We start from the raw sequence: 21058 nt of genomic DNA, 5'->3' as shown, positions 1-21058 counted from the left end.
TTTATAGAGATAGTGATCATTCAAAAAATTCTGCGGAATGACGAAACCATAGACAAAATTTTTCGCCGTGACAGCATGTGAGGTGTTATAATGTAATCGCTGCTTAAGATGTTTTATTGACTCACTAATTTAATAATTTAGTAATTTTTGAATATGCAATTGTGTTTCCTCTTTTCAAGGACTGTATTTGGGGGACGATATTCTCTTCACGCTGGTCTCTTAATAAAAGCTCTGTTAAGGGATATGGCTTCATTGAGACCACCACCACCGGCGGCGGCTAGCGGGAGTTTAGTTCTTGGATTAGCATGTGAGTGTATTATTTTTTTAAGTCTGTTGCCTGTATACCTATATGTATTGTTCTTCTTCTTCGGCCATATCCGCCCCTTAGTTGGAGCAAATTGACACCACGCGGCGCCTCCAAGAATCCCTGTCGCTCGCCAGTCTTCTTGCTTCGTTCCAGGTTAAACCAGCATCCAGTAGCACCGCCATATACACTATAGATAGTATTTAGTGCCTTCCAGGACGCCGGAATCCTGTCGAATTGTATTGTTACCATCGTAATAATAAATCGATAATACCTGCGATTCAATGTACAGCAATCATACTACTCAGCATTACAAGTGTGATACACTTCAATATTTATGTTTTGTTGTCAAAACAAAACAGAGTGGCGGAAGTGATTCGTCAGCCGCCATTTTTTATGTTTTTTGACCAACTTATAACATAATTTTCGGATAATTTTAAGGTAATTTAGAATTTATCCACACTTTTTGTAATTATTGTTATTAACATGTTTGTTAGAAAAAAATTTTTTGCAGTCCTAAATGCACTTGGTGGTTTTTTGTGATTATCTCAAAATGGCGGTTCATGATTGTATGTAACCATCTTTGTAACCAATAGCCTTAAGAATTAATTATTATTCTCTTATTGCTGAATTCATTGTGATGTTATCTTAATTAAATAATTACATTTTTTTATCTTCCAGCAAGTATATGGTCGATAATGTCGGGTTCTCGGTGGCGCAGCGAAGATCTGGAGTCGGGAAGTCACCGAATGGCCAGACCGGCAGCCAGTCAGGCCTGTCTCCTGGCATTAGCTCTAGTCAATCATTCTACCCAGCATAATCTGTACAGAGAAGCGTTGTTTTTGTGTCAAGGTGAGTGGTAATTTTTTCTTCATTCAATTGGTTTAAGGTTACAACTTTCCTACTGTCACCTCACCCTGAGTATCCTTAGTGGTTAGTATCTTAGACAGGCGGCTTGACATAACAGTGAAGCACAACCTTTTTATCAGTGATATAAAGAAAGATGTAATGTAACAAGGAGAGCAAAACAAAAAGTTTTACATACTCACTTAAAAAAAATCTACTGACTGCATATTCCGGTTATACTGTGCATTATAAATATATATATGATGGGACTCAGACTATATTGTTTAATCCCACAATTTGACGCATATTAATCGTTATAGTGAGAAGAATGAAACTACACTACAGCACAATAAACTTTGAACGTCATAATTAACGAATGAATGCATTCTATTAGAGATGGGAAAACTGGTCGATTTTGAAGACTAAGTATACTTACTACCAGTATAAAAAAATACTCAGTATATATACTTGTTACAAAATACTTACTAGTATTTGGAATACTATATAGATTGTTTGGCGTGTGTATGCGACAAAAGTTTCATACTCAACTGAAACTAAAACCAACTCCATATTATTAGTATTTTAAAATACGTATCGGCTCAGGGAACTCAGACTGTGTATCGGCTTCAATATAATCGCTAAAAATACGCTGTGCTCCGCTTGTCGAAAAGTCCCATTTATTATAAAATTTTAAATTTATGAGTTGTTTTTCTGTTAGGTTACAATATTATTGTTAACAAAAATGAATAACAGTGATTTTTTTTTAATGTTAATTGCGTCATTTCACCACTGTGCTGCGACACAAAATTTATTACCTATTATTATTCATACATTCGAACGCAATAGACTAATAAATTAAAATATACCTATATTCAAGTGCTATTTCGTTCGTGCGCATTTAAAGTCAATAGTGTTGAAAGTCTACCAACTGGCGAGTTCACAGAACAGCGACTTTCGATGATATCATCACAAGTTTTTTGGAAAAAGTTTATTGGGCCATAGATACTTAGTATGGGTAGTTTCACCCGAAACTTGAGTACACAAACTGGTGACAGTATTTTCAACTCACCTCTACATTCTATCATGTTTCTCTTCTTTGCTTCTGGCACTCCATCAAAATCTGACAGGTTTTATTGAATTCAGTGTCTCGCATGCGCATACTGAGCAGGTATACTAAGCCACCGAGTTACACAGTGAGCTACGTTGTGAGCAATGTTCCCTGTAAGGTGTGCGCGTGTGCAAAATAATTTTAAATGTCATAACAAAAATAACATTTAAAACTTCTAGTTATGGTCAAAATTATTTGGAATATGCTAATATTTTTTTGCACACATTTCATTTATTGCAATTATTGGCATCCAGGCACGCAGGTTTTGCAATACTGATATAGCGAGATGAATAATTACGGAAATTGATATTACAGATGTTCAACAAGCGGGTGCACTAGGAGTTGACTTTGGCTTGCTGTACTTGGCGTTGGGGAAGTCAGCGGAGGCGGAACAGGTGACGCTGCTTCTCTATCTGCTGCTGCACAGGAATCGGAGCTTCAGGAATTATCTCATGGCGAGACCAGATTTGCATACTCTGGTAAGATATGTTTATGATCATTATTAATAAAAAATGTTTTATTAAGATCAGTTTAATATATTTTTGAAATCCAACGAAGAATTCCGATCATAACATACATGTAGGAATATCCATATACCATTTTTCCACCAAGTCTTAACTGTGAAAAATATTGACATCCAGATCGATTTGGGTGAACACAGTTATTGCCGTCCCAATTGGCAAATTAGTTGTGCACCTTGGCGCTACCTTAAGGGTTCATAGGGACCATCCCCACATCGTTATCATGTCAAAAATACACTTCCAATATTTTTATCATTGTCATAATATACCTACTTAATTACATGATTAAATGAACTATTTAATTTATTTTATCCATCTAAACCTGTCGCAATTTTGTAGAGATATTTATTATTATTATTATACAAATAAATAAAGCAATTATTGCAAATTATGTAATAACATAATGATGATTACGCGGTATTAAAATAAATATGCCCTATTTCACGGTGACACATATGGACAAATTAAGAAAGCTATAGTGTCTATTTTTCGCTGATCGGGGTAATTCAGTTTCATTCCATTGCCGCGGTACAAATCTCATTCCACAAAGGATGTGAATGCATTACCGTTAGTATACACATACTGGGGAGCGAATCAAATAACCCTTAGGTGAGTAAAAACGCTCGCTGTATATCGTTGTTGAAAACTGATTATTATTAATTAAGTTAATATTTTTAAGCACGCTTTTTAGATGTGATTAAGTAACGGCTCAGATAATCATATTATTTCTCTTGATAAATCACTCATTTCCTCATCAATAAAATCATATTATTATAAGTAGCTTAGTACATAATGTATAATATGAGAAAGTAGGTAGGTATGTTTATTTAACCGGATAAGTGCCACCAGCCTCCTAGCACGCTTTTCTATTCCGAGAACAGAGGGCCAGCAATGCAATGCAAAATGCGCATGCAAAGACGCTTCACTTGAAACGCAATATATCGGCCGAGGCAATGTTTTGAATAATTCAATCGCATTGCCCATACAGCGACATCTCTTAGGATCATGGTGTAATACTTACATTTGTAATTTTCTATATTATCATCAACGAAACATCAATTTTAAACAAACCTTTCTTTGGTTACCGAAACGCGTCGCTAGTAGGGTTGTGCCACGGATCCGATATTTATCAAATTACTCGCCGGATTCCCGTTTACTTATAGTAGATGCAATCGAAATTATGGTTCGCTTATGCATACGAGAAACGGGGAATACTGTGATTCCTGAATATACACAACTACACAATAGCAGTGACACATCTTCGAAAATATGCCAGTTGAATATTCGAAGTCGTATTTGACGTACCTAATTCGGTTTCGCGGCTGAAATATTTTCACTTTATAATTCATTTCAGTAATTTACGGGTACGATTTTGTAATTTTTAAACCTTCGTAATCTGTGTTGTGTGTCGTAATTGTATATTTTATAAGATATTAGTGTCGGGACTTATTTTATTCGCATAGTGTTTAACTTATTTGACTTTTTGTGTTATATCTTTTTATAATAAGTCAAGTTTCTGGGATATTTGAACTTTTTTACATATAAACCTTTTGATCTTCTTTCTAATCAAAATGGAAGGAACACAAAGTTCATCAGAAAATGCCGAACAGGTCGAAGATTTGATGTACAGGGTTGGCATAACTGTTGAATCGGATGATAGTGATTTTGATGTCGATTTGGATGAAGAGGAACAAGATCCCAGTGCATATGAAGCTGCACAAATTGACGAATCTGTACCGGCTGACGAATCTGTTCCAGTTTTCGAATGGGAAACCGATGATTTTGTCCCCAAAATAAATTCATTTGATAGCTCGAGGTCAGGAGCGGACATAGAAAATGTTGATAGCAGAGAATCGGAGTTTTTCAAGCTGTTCATAACCAGCACGCTTATGAATTTCATTGCCATGGAAACCAATAAACAATACCAATACGTCAAAAATCACTGCAATGAGTTGAGTTGGAGATTGAAACAATGGGTAGACGTAACAGTAGGAGAATTGTACCTCTTTTTGGCAATATGTCTTTTGATGGCCTGTAATTCGAGAAATAAAATACAAGATCACTGGTCTACAGATATTTTACTATTTTCTCCGATTTACTCAGATACGATGCCCCGCAATAGATTTCAAATCATTCTTCACATGCTCCACTTTTGTGACAATACGCAACAAATAAGTGGGGACAAGATTTTCAAAATTAGATTCCTAGTGGACTATTTCAAAAAAAAGTTTGCGGAGTGCATGTATCCTTACATGAATGTGTGCATCGATGAAAGTTTGCTACTTTTCAAAGGCAATTTGTCATTTCGCCAGTATATCCCATCAAAAGCAAGCCGTTTTGGCATTAAATTTTTTGTGATATGTGACTGTGCCACCGGATATGTACTGAATTTTATTGTGTACACTGGAAAAACCACCGAATATGTAACACACATGCACATGGGTATTTCAGGAAGTGTAGTCTTGACTCTCATGGAACCATATTTGGACAGGGGACATACCCTGTACGTAGACAATTGGTATACTAGCCCAATTTTGTTCCAAAAACTACATGACCGGAAAACGAATGCTTACGGCACTGTAAGGAGAAACCGAAAGGGATTGCCAAAGCATACGGAGAAATTGAAAAAAGGAGAAATGAAAGCTTACCACACAGACACTATTTCGGCACAAATCTGGAAAGATAAAAGGGAAGTGTCCATGCTGACGACTCTTCATCCTGCCCAGCTCACCGACACAGGCAAAAGAACGTATCGGAATGAACCGATAATAAAACCGGAATGTGTCCAAGATTACAATAAAAATATGGGTGCAGTTGACAAATCAGACATGGTTTTGTCAAGTGTACACTCGACGCGCAAAACAATGAGGTGGTACAAAAAAATGTTCTTCCATCTAATCGACCTCTCACTGTTGAACAGCCATATACTGTTTTGTCAAAAAACTGGAAAACGTGTACCGTTGGCACAATTTCAATTAGAGGTCATTCGACAATTAATTAACGAATACAAACGTGTTGTGCCTTCCAAATCTTCAGTTAGGAAAAGACATTCAGAATTGCCATCGCGTCTCACAGAGAGGCATTTTATGGCAAAATCACCTCCAAGTGCTAAAAAAGTCAAAACAATGGCAAGATGTGTGGTGTGTTTATCCAGGAAACTTCGAAGAGAATCAAGGTATGAGTGCAAACAGTGCAAAGTGGCTCTCTGCGTTGAACCTTGTTTTAAGACATACCACACGGTAGAAGACTATTAATTTTTTTTTGAATTCGTTATATTTTTATTTGGTTTTAAGACTAAAGTAGCACATTGTAGAATTACTTCTCATACATTATCACGTTCTCATCTTTACTGTGTAAGTGTTGTGACAACCCTGACGTTTTGTGAAACATTAATTGTGATTTATTTGGATAAATAACGGCGTAAATGGACACATCGTGTATTAATTTGGTAAGTCTATATGATATAGTATTAATATAAAGCCAAAAAAAGTATATTTACTAAGGTTTATTTTTTCAAAGAAAATCGCGGCCCTCCGTATATGGCCATACAAATACCTCTTGGCAGAGAACAGGTTAATAATTATGGCTAAACTCCACCGTCTAGAAAGTCGTCTAGCCGCCACTGCTTGAGAGAACAAACAACTGAAATTCCTGATTTCTAAGTTATTATTCGAAAAAAATGAATAGCCAAATAAAGGTCTTTTCTAACTTTTATACTACAATAATATATAAGCATACCTAAGAAAAAACCAAACCAGGTAAAGCCACGGATAGTATCCATACAATCTTAAATAAAAGAACATTAAACATTTCTTAACCCTTTCGCTGCGAGCCATTTTCGCGGGAATTTATTTTCAGTCAACTGATCTGTTAAAACGGTCACTACAGCTAAAACAGATCGATTCCAAAATTAAAAAATAGATTACTAGATGAACTATATATCAGTTATTCCAAATGCGCCAAGAAATAATCTATATTCGTGACATTCTCACTAAAATAGATCGAAGAAAGTGAAGACGCTAAAAAATATCCAAGCTTTGACCACGGGCTTAAAATGGCAGCCGTCTAGTCTTCACATACACGGTTTCAACACATACCACCGAGCAATTCGCCGCGTTAGTATTTGTCATACACAGGGTTGGGTTGAGCTGCCGAACGGTCTATGACAGATATATTACTAAATCACTTGTGGAATAATCAGTGGGTTATCGCATTTAGTAAGTCGTAAACTCAAATTTTATTACCGTTTCAAATTCCGAACCTATATTTATTTTCTTCGCCATAAAATAATGTTGTCATCGTGAGACTTGCTCATTACCATTAGGATGTTTTGGAGAATAAAACACTAAAAATAATTACTGCATTGCTAAAATACTATTATATTATAATTTATGAGGCGCCGTCGGCTTTTTCATTGTACAAAGGGCTGTCGAATGTGAACAGAGCTAACACAGTTTCGTGGCACATAAAAAATAAAAATTATTACCCATTATAATAATGTAAATATCAAATATGGAACAATGAACAAAGCCATACAAATTTACTGGAAAGCTGTGCGTCGATAAAATATTTTCCAGCATGATTTCTTCGATAATATTATGTGGTAGTGACATTTTGGCGGGTGAAATGATTATTTCACATATATTTATAATGACAAAAAATACTAAAAACGAATCGTCAAAATGTTTCTATCGAGATCACAAATCACCAAGAAAAAATACATAACACTAACGTAATCGTAATAATTAATTAAATGGTAAATAAAAATATAATCGATGCACACTTTTCGATGCATGACCAATGTTTTGTTTTGATTTTTGACACATCGAGTACACCCGTCTTCGCAATGGCGCGCGATTCAAATGACTGAATAACGAGTGTTCTTTTCAAAAATATATTTCCTTGTGTTTTACTTGACATTTTTTATGATTGTTGCCTGATATGTCTACCTAAAGGTTTGAACTAATTTTTAAAGCATATTATCCACAACTGTCTCTTTCTTATTTGGTCGAAAATACGAGATAAAGTCTATCGCATGTTTACATGCCATACGCAGTGTAAAGGTTAATAACCCTTTCCACTGTAAGGTCAAACTTCAACTGATGCGGGGCCCAAAAAATAGACCCATTCTCAAGCCTGTTTCGAACTAAGGATATAATATAAAGATTTTTTAATACAGTAACATCTGAAAAGTCCCTGTAAATATGCAAATCTTGTTACAAATGCTGAACAGTAAATTGTACTGCACTGTCAAACATAATGCCAAGATCACTTTCAGATTATATTTGTAATAGAACTCTGCCATCATGATACTGTGGTGTTGAAATCATCAGGTATCGTCAGCCTATTAGGCTTTGGTGTTAATTCGATTCTTACAATTTTTCTTCCTCTTTTATTCGACAGGTGGTCCCCATAATGAAAACCTTGTACGAAGCAGCATACAGCAGCTCCCACCACATCTACATGTCTCTGATAGTTTTGCTAATTCTGTCGGAAGACGATAACTTCAATAGGTCCATACACGAAATGGTAAGTTCTTTGTATTTTGGTTGCATACTATTTATCAAACGAACCACTTTTTTTACATCTATATAGACTTATGGTGCTTTACGTTGTATGGCAGAAAACTGGACATGGTGTCGAATCAAGGGATAGGTAATTATTGATAACCGGCACTTCTTTTTCAAACACATTTATTTAGGTACTAATTCTGACACATTTGACCAAACACATTTATGATTAGGTAATTGTACTGGTTATGGAATTAACTTATTGGCCGAGATCGCGACTTGCCCTCTCGACCTGAAAACAACAATCCTCAAAATGTTACATATCTGGATTGGCTACTTGTTAATACAGGCGGATGGCAACTAAGTTTTTTCCAGGTACCCACCTGTAGTCGGAGTGATTAATATAAGTACCGCTTTCGCAAGGAGAAAGTGCATCTTGTTAAAATGCACCAATTTTAAACAAAATCAAACAGGTTCTGTTTTGGTTAATCATTCGCAATTACAATAGTACATCGATTCACACGTGCTATCGATATATTATTATTATTATGATGGTATGGAAGGATCTATATTGCAAGATATGAATTTTATTCTTCTTGTGCTACATATATCTGTTAGGTACTATGTATGTGTCGTGTATGTATGGCATGGCCACCACAAGGGGGGGGGGGGGCTGATAGGGGTCTAGCCTGGGGGCCCAGACTCAGGAAGTCGACCAAATAAGTGTGATAAACACACATTACAAATTTGCTCTAATAGTAAAAAAAAAAATAGCTATTTTCCTTCAATAATGTCATCATTTTAAATTATGTGTTGAATAATGCAATTTTTAATTGTGTATCGATAACCGGCAACTCCATAATTCAAATGGACGTAGGTAATAAAATATACAAACAAACACTAAATATATTAATTTTACCGCTACTGTAGAGCGTCACACTGCCTTTATCCTTAGCGATAGGTAGGGGGGCCCGCCAAAGATCCTAGCCTGGGGCCCGCTTCAGGATGTGGGGGCCATGATGTATGGTGTATGTACAATGTGTATGTATGTGGTTAAAAAATAGTATTTTATTTATACGTCAGGTTTTTGTTGATGTGTCATGTTGTTTGCAATATTAACTAAATGTATCGCTAGATTTCAGAATCAGCCAAGTCCACCTTTAGGTATTTTTGACTTTTTTATAAATTGCTGAAGAACTACTGCTTTCTAACATTTCTGCATTATCGAAATGTGGAACTTATTAATTTTAAATATCCTATACTGGAAATAGTATAAACTTTCACCCTTGTGACTGTGTACTTGAGAAAACAAAAAGCTGTTTTTCTCCTATTCATCTATTATGGACTTGGCTGATTTTGAAATCTAGCGACACAAATATACTCCCTGCACAGGCAATGTGCATTTCAATGTACAGAGGGTCCTCATTATCTGAGTCTCCGCAGTTACGAATTTGCAGGTTAATGCAAAAAAAACATAAACACAAGATCAATAGCTCACAGTCATTAACTGTCACTTTTAATCTTTCAATCCCACACTCCTGCACTATTTCTGTCTTATTCACGTGTCTTTTTCTTTTCTAAATGTGTCCCAATCTGGCCCCATTTTAAGGGGATTTACTTTTAGAGGTATTTTTCAGTCCCAATTACTCTCAGATAACAAGTACCCATTGTATATTGAAACTGTTATGCTGTTCAACTCATTCTTACCTTCAAATCTGTCTTGAAAATAGCTATCGACTAATAAACTGACTTGTAGAATTTAATATAATTAAAAATTTTATCAATCAATAAAATCTAATCAATGTATGTTTTTTCAGAATAGCTCACAGTCATTAACTGTCACTTTTAATCTTTCAATCCCTCACTCCTGCGCTATTTCTGTCGTATTCATGTGTCTTTTTCTTTTCTAAATGTGTCCCAATCTGGCCCCATTTTAAGGGGATTTACTTTTAGAGATATTTTTCAGTCCTAATTACTCTCAGATAATAAGGACCCGTTGTATATTGAAACTGTTATGCTGTTCGACTCATCTTTACCTTCAAATCTGTCTTGACAATAGCTATCGACTAATAAACCAACTTGTAAAATTTAATATAATTAAAAAATTTTATCAATCAATTAAATCTAATCAATGTATGTTTTTTCAGACTCTCCGAAACGTAACGTGGTACACGGAACGTTCGATGCCTGAAATATCTCTCGGTGGACTGTTAGTCCTGGTAATCATCAGGACGGTTCAGTTCAACATGCTACGGATGCGAGACAAATATCTTCATACCAATTGTTTAGCGGCCCTGGCTAATATGAGCAGTAAGTTGTTTTATCTCCTGCATTTACAGACGGATGTGGAACCTCACATCTTCAAGTCAATCTGTCAACCAAACTGCATATTTTTCGTGTTTTTCAATCAATAACTTTATTGGTTAATTTCTTGCCATCTTCCATTTTGTATTTTGTAATGAACTGTCAAAACAACAGTGAACCGAAAATACTCTTTACCATAGACTAATCTTTGATAAATAATATTGTCGTTCTATTACACTATAAAAGATTTTATAAAACTTACTTCATGAAGATATTTGTCATAGATTTTAGATAGCCGGGAAAATTTTAAGAGCTGTTGCATAGTACTTCGTTTTCGTTTCCAGGTGAATTTAGAAATCTCCACCCGTACGTAGCGCAGCGCTTAGTGTCCCTATTCGAAACGCTTTCGCGAAGGCACACTCGGTTGGCAGCGAGGGCCCATGTTCCGTTGATTGTTCCGGCCACTCCGACATCCAGTACGCCCGCCAATGACGTCCACTTAGATGTTGAACATGCTGAAGAGGTTCTCACCGAAGAGATGCGAGAGGAACTGGTAAGCATGGCGACTTTAAATCATTATAGTAGAATTTCATTTATCTAAATGGGGATTTTAATTCTGGACTAATTTTTGTCAAGAATTTTTTTGACATAAGAAGTATTATGATTATTCTTCATTCATCCAGACAGGCATTCGCAGCATGTGGCCGAGCCAGGTCCAACGTCGCCTCTTCACTCTCAGCGTGATGAGAGGGTGCTTCGTGCATTCTCTTATCTTCTCATTGCTCCTAAAGTCATACCACCGCACACCCAGTATCCGTCGCAAACATCTGTTTTCGAAGCTCAGTATACGGTTGCTCTGAGCCTTCGTAAGGTGCCATGATTCGCTATTGTAAAGCAGCACTCAAGCGTCGAATAGGCGGCATTTGGTTTTGACCGAGTACAATCGTATCAATTATGATTATAGCGCACCATATCTATCACTGCCTATAAAAATCATTGCGTATTTTAAAGTAATTGTTCTGATATCTGTACAGCTCCAAGATATGGGCGTTGTGGAAGAAGTTCTCCGAATGGTGCTAGAAATAATAAACTCATGCCTGACGTCTCAGCTGCGAACTAATATTCATCTGGTGTACACATTGCTTCACAAGCGAGCTCTGTTCCACCGATACCGGACACATCCTGCCTTCCAGGACTTGATACAGAACATTGAAATGGTAAGAGCCATTCTATTAACATTTATTCATATTAATAACTTGGAAGATCTCTCAAAACTTTATCTTTTTATACTTACATAGTAAAATTTTAATTGGATTCTAAAGAGATCTATAAATTAGGCCATCATTATTATCTGTATTTCGGATGTTGCTGCTGAAGATACCGCATATAAATTTAGAATTATATTTTATTAGGTTAAACTATATGCCGGAAGCTCAGAATGTATTCTACATTTGAAGGGTACACGGCAAAAACAGGCTCGTCGACAAAATGATAATTGTGCAGGAGAGCAAAAAGAAGAATGAAATCGTTATTGATTGGAAAATGGGTTTAATATTAAGTAAATGAATTTATATATTGATTTCTCATTTATTTTGAAATTTAATAAAAGTGAAACAAAGTAATAAAACATATCCTATGTTTTTGTGCAGTTTTATACACAATAACTGATTTTTGCCTTGACTACTTGCTGTTGAACAAATTGGCATTTAAATCTCAAAAATGGAATAAATGCGATGAGCTGTTTTTGCCGTGTTCCCTTCATTTATGAGTTCTTTAAAATTTTAATGTATGCGAAGTTTGAGGTCAAAAATTAAAAGAATAAATGAAATCTCCATTCCCACACAAAATTGCAGTAGTGAAAGAAAGAGAATATGTTAATCCCTCTCACTGAGTTTTTCTTCTGTCTTACCGTCACGCAATAGGCTCTTTGAATATTGGGAGAAAACCTTTCTACGGATCCAAGATCCGAAGTATTAAGATACCACCAACCTCCGCCCCCTGACCCTCGAACAAGGCAGTTGTGACACCACAACGGAAACACTCCAATCTTATTCATGTTTCAACAGATAGTTGAGCAATAAAAATCGTAACACTGGAACATAGCATTATACCACCTCTATACATGCATGGATTTACTGTTGACAGTAAGTATTATCGCGGCCATAACAAGAAAATGTATGGGTAAACATGTATTATCCTGCAGATGCAAGCTTGCATGCATGAATAAAAAATGTTTGGAAGCTTCTGAATTTTCATGCGACAGTAGGGATTTTTTCGACCTGAGCTGGCGCAGTAGAACAATAGTGGCGAACCTGCCGTCAAAAAGACGAACTATACTCATTTTGAGGTTACCTGATTTTCACTATCTGTCAAATAGTACTATAAAATGACAACATCGCGTCTCGCTTATTCTTGAAGAATGAGATTGGAGAGACAGTCAGCCCTTTTTCGTGTAAACAGTTATTGTCACGATAGTTTAAAATATCCTCTATTGCTGCCAGTAAATCCATGCACGTGTACAGGTGCTATTAGACCAATCATCTGAAATCAATAAAGAGTCTCATTCATATACTCATTACATATATATATATTATGTACATAACGAAGTAATCTATTTTTGTTTGTCTGCCAGGTGGTTGGATACTTCTCAGCCAGATTACAAAGAGCCCAAGAACAGAGAGGAACGTTGGGAGCTGCAGAAGTTTTGGCCGTGGTCACCAGAGCCGCTGATCACTGGTCAACCGATAGACTTAGGGTTAGAATTTTTTTATTTAATACTAGATATATAATTCAGGAGCTGGATTGAAGAAGTGCGTACGTGCAAACCTATAATTTTTAGAAAAACGTGTTTGAACATTAATTGATCCAACCAAAACGTATCGATATGTTTAGATTTTTACCACTCACTTGTACAACTTGAGACATCGAACATTAATGTCAATCTACAACGGGTGTGTCTGGATATTTTTTTGAATTAATTTTTATTTAAGAAAACAAAATTCAGGACGTTTACTACATGAGATTTACATTATATCAAATATTACTCTCATAAGAGAGAAGAAGAAAATAATAATAATGATTTTAAAAAACAAACAATTTTATACAATAAAATAAAGTTTCGAAAACAAAATGCAAAGTACATCATTCAAAATGTCTATGTTTTTAGATATATCATCTGAAGCGAATGAACAAGATTTTGTTTATGTGTTTATATAACGGGCTTTTAGCTTTAATGGACACCCCCTCACCCGCATTAGTCCGTTATATCGAGATTCAACTGCACAATAAATACGAAACATAATACCCAGGGAAAAAAAATATATAATGGCAACACTTAACCTATTTAGGTCATCTGAAAGCCGAAATTACGTGAGGTCGCATTATTTTGACACACAGTCAAGTTACGATGGAAAGACAATAATGGTGTTATGTTATTCTTAAATGTTTCATTCCAGAAATTCCCTGAGCTGAAATTCCGGTACGTGGAAGAAGAACAGCCTGAAGAATTCTTCACTCCTTACGTGTGGTCTCTGGTGTGCGCCCACGGTGCCATTCGGTGGGCGACCGGGGCCGGTCTGCCCATTCTTGCCGACATGGCGTGCTGATGACGCTAATAGTTTATTTCTATGCTGTATACCTGATTATTTCTGACGGGATTTGCCGTGACTATCAATTATTTTCTGCTATGCGACCGGTTATTAAATGTATTGTGAAAAAAAATGTCTGAATAGATGGGGATTCCCTCAAATTTAAACGGAAATTGTGTCGTGTATATTGTAATGGGAGACAATCTCTTTGCAATCTCAGAGTTTCAAGTTGGTGATATTGATTGCCGTTTCATACTATGAGACTATCATTAGAACAGTGGCGAAGGGTGGAGGTAGGCTGTTAAAATCCACCATAAATATTGCACACTACATAAACTTTTTCAGTCATATGTATATTTCGTTTTCATTGAAATAAGACTACAATTTACAGATGGCGTTGGTTAGTTTTTAAAATTCAATTAAGCCCTGCGAAAACTAAGCCATTATAGATAATAGTCAAAAAATACTTCTCTATCTATAAAATATTTAATATTGTGCAACTAAATCGTACATAACTTTGGATATTTTATAGGTAGAATAATATTTTTTATCTATTATTATAGTCACACGAAAATAAATAAGGATGAATGAAAAACTGTGCACAATTTTGTCGTATCGCCCAAAATATGACAAAACTACTATGGTTTGTTTTAGGCAGGGTTTCATTGATTTTTATCATCTCATCATCATTAGGGGCGCGACAACCCGGTGTGAGTCCTGGCCTCCTCCAACAGCTCCCTCCACCTGTCCCTATCCAGTGTGGCCGCTTTCCAATTTGGTACCCCCAGAATACGGCAGTCACTGGTAGCTCCATCCAACCAGCGAATCTTTGGCCTCCCTCTTATTCTACGTCCTATTGGATTGCTGGACATCACTCTGTTTGCCGGTTCATTGTCATTCATACGGTGCACATGACCTAGCCATCGCAGTCTCCCAATCTTAATTGATTGAACTGCGCTGCAATCTTCGTACAGCCCGTAGAGCTCAGCATTATAGCTTCTCCTCCAATTGGTGCCATCCCTGATCGGTCCATATATACGGCGGAGAATTTTTCTTTCAAAGATGTTCAGGGCTTGTTCATTTCGCAGAGTTAATGTCCAGGTTTCCGATGCGTAGGTGAGCACTGGCTTTACAAGTGTCTTGTAAAGAGTGCTTTTAGTTCGGCGAGATAGTATGCGGGACTTAAAATGTCTTAACAGGCCAAAGTAGCATTTATTCGCAGACATGATTCTCTTGTTGATTTCTTCTGTAATATCATTATGTCGAGTTACAAGAGATCCAAGGTATACGAAACTGTCAACCGTATCAAACTTGTATGCACCAATATCTAACTAATACCATCTGTAAATTGTAGTCAGTTCAATAAAAACTAATACGTATGACTAACATTTAATGTCCACTATTTATGGCGGATCTTAACAGCCTACCTCCACCCTTCGCTACTGCATTAGAATATTCTGGTGATGGGTTTGTAGTCTGAAATAGGTATTGCAATTTTTTGCTTCCCATCATTACAACACAAATTCTAACAAATAAACAATAATTTAATCAATAAATAGAATGACAAAATCAACCAATCACAATTTTTGAACAGTTTTGATGTTCGAGCATAATATTGATCCACAAATTAATACCCCGGTTTGTGGCTACCAAAATGGCTAACGTAAATATCTGTGGTCTTCGATCAAATTATGACAAGTGCAAAATTGATAATTTAAATATAGCTAATATCGTGTCCGGAAACTTTTATGTATGCAGTTTGCCGTGAAATGTTGTATCAGAAGTATATGGCCGTATATTAAAGACAGTCCAACCTCTTTGGGTCGTATAGTACTGACATAAAATTCATGTCGAAAGAAAACGTGGTTCTTGTCGGTTTACACTTGACAGGAAGCCAGCAGCAAACAAATTTTGAAAATAGCCGATAAATTGGATTATTTGTTAGGTTAGGTAAGGTTTTCATTCTTGAATTCATGAATTTTACCAAAATCAGCTATGAAAATTGAATTAATGTTCATATTGCTGTTATGTAGTGGTGGTTGATATCACTAAAACGTTGTCTATGCAAACCAGATGGCGTTGGTTTTCTTGAGAGCGTTGGTTGTGAGTGTAATGTCAAATAGCGGTGCCACCATTTGCATGACGGCCGTCATAGCGGAACAAACAGTCGCGGAACGTTTTTTCCCGTGTAGCTGTGACCATTTTCACATAAAAAATGAGTGTAAACGCTGCAAACGTAATTTGGACCAGCGAAAATTACAAAATATTGATAGATTTTGTAAGAAATAATGAAGCTTTATATAATATGAATAGCAAAACTAGAAAAGCCATCTCTTATGTGATTCAGTTCATAGTCAAATAATACTGGTGTTAAGCGAAAGTAATGCCTGAATCTAGATCGTCTATTCTCCACCGTAATACGCTCACTGTTGTCCATCTTTTTTTAAATTTACATCTCTGGTTATAGTTTTTACAGCCGTTTTCTTATGTCTGCCGCATCACCTCGCTACGGCCACTACATAATGGCACCACTTTCTTTGGAAACCCTAGCTTAATGGAGCAGAGGGGGTTTGAAATAATTTGATGATTTGTGACGAAGCTATAATATAAATGTTTCGTGAGAACATTGTATAGAAAACAATCAGGGAAGTTAAAAAATGTGGCGTAATTTAGACAGGGTTAAAAGTATTTATGACAAAGTGTGACGATGGGGAGAAAGGGTGTTAAAAAACATCAAAAAATGTGTGATATTATTATGGACAACCTCTAATGATAAATATCATTTTTTCACGTATCATAATTTGACGAAAGCCTACAGATATATTTATACCGGATACTAAATAGTTTAAATATATTTTGTAATAATATGTAGTTGCTTTGAGAAATGGGTAGAGCACTGGATTCATTTAAATTAATAAGAAAATGTTGATTGTTTATGGTGTAGCTGTACCAAATAATGGCTAATAATGTTCAAAAGATATATGCAACCATAATTTACTCCCCCTATAAGCCTTAGGATCCTTTTAGCTTGTTTTAGCTTTCTATTGGTATATTGGTAACCGCTAGGAAACTTAAATATTTGGTAAAGTTTGATGAAACATTTACAAAAAACATCACCAACTTAATATGCGTAGTTATATAATAAAATATGTATTATAAAACTCTTAAGACTATATTTTATAATTTATAATAGTGATTTTAGCCGTATTTTATAGAATTGAGACACATAATTTGCTAGTATGACGCTGTAACTAATTAAATTAATGCAAATTATATCACCTCTTTTCTGATTCAAGCCCGACACATTTTTGACACATTTTGTATTATCTATTGATGTCTTTGAGATGTTGTGTCGGAGATGAGGATTCTATGGTGGCAGGATCAAGAAGATAAATATTTTTTTTTCTGAATGAATAAATGTGAACGACCAGGCTCTCTCTGAAATGTGTCTCTAATTAGTTATTTCGCCGTATAGCCAAATGTGAAAATAATAATTTTGTCAGCGAAACATTGGGTATCGACACGGAAGAAGGAATTTGCCTGCGTGGCGGTCTGACTATGCGAAGGACACTATGACACATAATGCAGGCCCTTTACTGACAAGAAATTTAGATGAATAGAGTGACACCAATCTTAAAAAAAAGTCTTCAGCAAATAGACTATGCCATCATGCTGGCATATGCATTACATTGCACTATGCATTGTAGTATGCTAAAATGGTGGCCTAGTTTGGTTGCCATGTTTCGCTGTGAAGGCTTCTAATTTAAATTGGCATTGCCCAAAGTCGTCTGACTTGTTCGCTAATGGAGCGGTTGTATACCAGTGGCGAGGGGTGGAGAAAGGCTGTTAAGATTCAACATAAATAGTGCACACTAAAATTTCTTAGTTATAATTATTTGTTTTCATTGAACTAACAATAAGAATTCAGTTGAATTTTAAAAACTAACCGACACCATCTGCAATTTGTAGTTTTAGCTAAATGAAAACAAAAATATGTATAACTGACAAAGCTTAGTGTGCACAACTTATGTCGGATCTAAAGAACCTACTTCCACCCTTCGCCACCGTTGCATTCCTAAAACATTTAGTCATTTTCCTCAACAGTAAGTGACATGAAAATAAAGTATTATCTAAACATTGACTATTACAATCTGCTATCATGAAATTCCCTCCGAATGACCAATTTAGCAGCCATCATCAAATACAAAACGCACGCTGCCGTTTTATAAATGTTAACCTTTCTGTAGTATATATAGTTATGCATGTCTTTGTTAGATGTGGAGTGTTGAGAACATATCGAATTGTTTGTAATGACCTACGTAATATTATTAAGTCTATGATTTAGGGCTTGAGTCAGAATAGAGAATAATTTACAATTGAAAACTTGTTCACAAAAGTGTACAATGCTCTCCACATGGCATAAATTGTATATATACATATATATGTAGCAATTTGAATAAACGCCCTTGAATTCAGTAAATTTTATAATCTACTATATAATCAAGTATAAGTACCTACTACAAATCTTTAGTGTTAGTAATTATGGTTAGTGAAAAAGTAGCAAAATCAAAATATATTGCAACATTGTAGTTACAATTTTTGTAGGGTTTGATGGTTCAGGCTGATGATAATAAAATATAAAGAGAGATAGAAGCTAAGCAATACAAGCCAAAACTAGAGAAACAATGTAAACACTGTCGACCATAGACAATATGTAAATTAGCCCCTCCTACTTCTTTAAGAAATGGTGTTTGTGCACCTTAAGCGGGAACTACATTGAGGTGCATGTCGCCTACTGTCATGCTGTCGCGGCGAAAATTTAGTCTATAGTTTCGTCATTTTGCAGAATATTTTGAACGAGCACCATCTCCGTAAATTCGCTAAAGAATGACACTGATGAAGAGTGCCTACTATAATGTATTAGTAATTTGAATTATTATTAATTATTCATGCTAATTTCAATTAATTTTAACAGTTTCTAGTGTGCGTACGTTAAAATACATGCGGCATGACATCCATAGATAATATTTTGAAAAGAACCCAACCTGCAGACCATAGATAATAGACAACTTTCTTATTGAAAATACATAGTGCCAACCGCTGAAAACAAAAAAACCTGATTTTGATATATCGTCGGTGTTTTGTAAAAAGGGCAAATCAACCATTTTGGCGAAATCGAGATTTTAATGAAAATACAGTATGTACCCCACTAGCTTTGTTGTGTAAAAACGGCGAATTTTTATCTCCACAAGAAAGTACTTAAACACGATAATCAACTAAAATTAAATTAATTAAAATTACGAAATAAAAAGCAAATGTGACATATTAGGCCTTTTAAAATATTATATAATAATACGTATTATAATGACAGTATTCTTTCTAAGCTTTATTATAAACTTGTTAGATATTTATAATCATATACAGGTAAAAAACAAATAAATGTCAAAAGTTAAAAATCCTCCTCCTGTAAAGTAGCATTTTGGTTAATTCGCCCTTTTTACAAAACACCGACGATATGACATTCGAAAAGTGTAGGCATGTGGAATATGATAAAAACATTCAAAACGTCATGCAGGTGCCGATGCAGTGCAGTTCAACGTGAGGTGACCTCATTGTTATTTTAGTGATTACTGATTATTGACAACTGACAATGTTTGTTTAAAGGTTCAAAAAGTGCTACGGGATGGGAGCATCAGTCTGATAACATGTTAAACACCAAGATCAACGACATTACACACTTTTTCCCTGTAGTGGTAGCCCGTAACAGTAGCCGACATGCACATCAATTTGGGTCGCGCTTTACTCACACTGTGATAGAGCTATTTTACTGCATTTAAAAAATAATGTGGCCTACGGCGAATGAGAAGATTATCGTCTCTTAGTTGGCTTGATTGTTTTTTTTTATTCTTTGCTCTTCTCCATTTAAAAAAATTCATTGATTAGCCGTACTTGAGTGTGTGGTATCCTAAGCTTTGGGTAGTTGCTCTTGAGACATTCACAGACCTAAATAACTACAGATGTGTCACGTGACATTTAAGTCGGCTCTCACATCTAAACTCGCCTCGTGTGCCGCACAGCCATAAATCAAACCTTCCGAGAACGGCGATCCAGTGTTGCTTGTGAAGACCGCGCACATCTACCTAGCGACAGTCGCGTGTAGCTTTTGAAATGTATAGATATTTGAATGGCGCGATCGGCGAGCCGCTCTAGGAATGACCAATTTGTAGGTGTTTATATGCGACCAGGCATCTTCGACTTGGAGCCCGAGAAGCATGCAACTTGTCGATTGCAACAGCAGATCGTCGCTTAAGAAACAACACCGCGGAAGTCATTTAATTAAAATTTTCAGGGGAAACAAAAAACGTCTCAAAAATTGAAAATTGATACCTTTTAACTTATTTTTTTTTGTGTTTAGTTAAAAAAATGTTTCCTTTAACTAAACACAAAAAAAAAATAAGTTAAAAGGTATCAATTTTTAATTTTTTGAGACGTTTTTTGTTTCCCCTGAAAATTTTTATTAATTGACTTCCGCGGTGTTGTTTCTTAAGCGACGAGACGATTTTTTCAAACGAAACAGTCGCATTCGAACAATCTGCGAATCTCCATTTGGTAACGTGTGTTTTGGGAATAACGATGACGTCACATCGACGTATTCGACATGTTGTAGACAAGACGAGTTTTGATGTGAGAGCCGGCTTATGCCTACAAATACACCGAAATTTAGACTGGATGTCGGCATTGTTTAATTATGTTGGAGCTATAATAATTTATTACTTACGAATGATAATTAATTGGCTAAAAGAAATCAATTAGGAAAGACTGTAATTTAATTGTGTCCCTCTTCGGGAAAATAGCATTATCCTATCGATTAATAGGGC

General features: G+C 35.7%; 1 protein-coding gene across 1 annotated transcript in view; it reads left to right on the top strand.

Moving 5' to 3' along the window:
* LOC147074835 (dymeclin) overlaps positions 1 to 20559 on the top strand; it is a 35924-nt gene extending 15365 nt beyond the window's left edge. Inside the window, exons 8-16 of the mRNA XM_085943156.1 lie at positions 180 to 307; positions 986 to 1156; positions 2574 to 2737; positions 8183 to 8308; positions 10437 to 10599; positions 10938 to 11146; positions 11628 to 11810; positions 13226 to 13348; positions 14049 to 20559. Of these exons, the coding sequence (XP_085799282.1) occupies positions 180 to 307; positions 986 to 1156; positions 2574 to 2737; positions 8183 to 8308; positions 10437 to 10599; positions 10938 to 11146; positions 11628 to 11810; positions 13226 to 13348; positions 14049 to 14198 (1417 nt within the window). The 3' untranslated portion in view covers positions 14199 to 20559. The remainder of the gene's footprint in view (positions 1 to 179; positions 308 to 985; positions 1157 to 2573; positions 2738 to 8182; positions 8309 to 10436; positions 10600 to 10937; positions 11147 to 11627; positions 11811 to 13225; positions 13349 to 14048) is intronic.
* The last annotated feature ends 499 nt before the right edge of the window (positions 20560 to 21058 follow it).

Source organism: Rhyacophila brunnea, unplaced genomic scaffold (genome assembly GCF_057557595.1).
Source record: "Rhyacophila brunnea isolate RB1 unplaced genomic scaffold, BYU_Rbru_1.0 scaffold_15, whole genome shotgun sequence".
NCBI lineage: Eukaryota > Metazoa > Arthropoda > Insecta > Trichoptera > Rhyacophilidae > Rhyacophila > Rhyacophila brunnea.
Note: the sequence above shows the minus strand (reverse complement) of the source record. Positions and strands in the feature narration are given on the sequence as shown.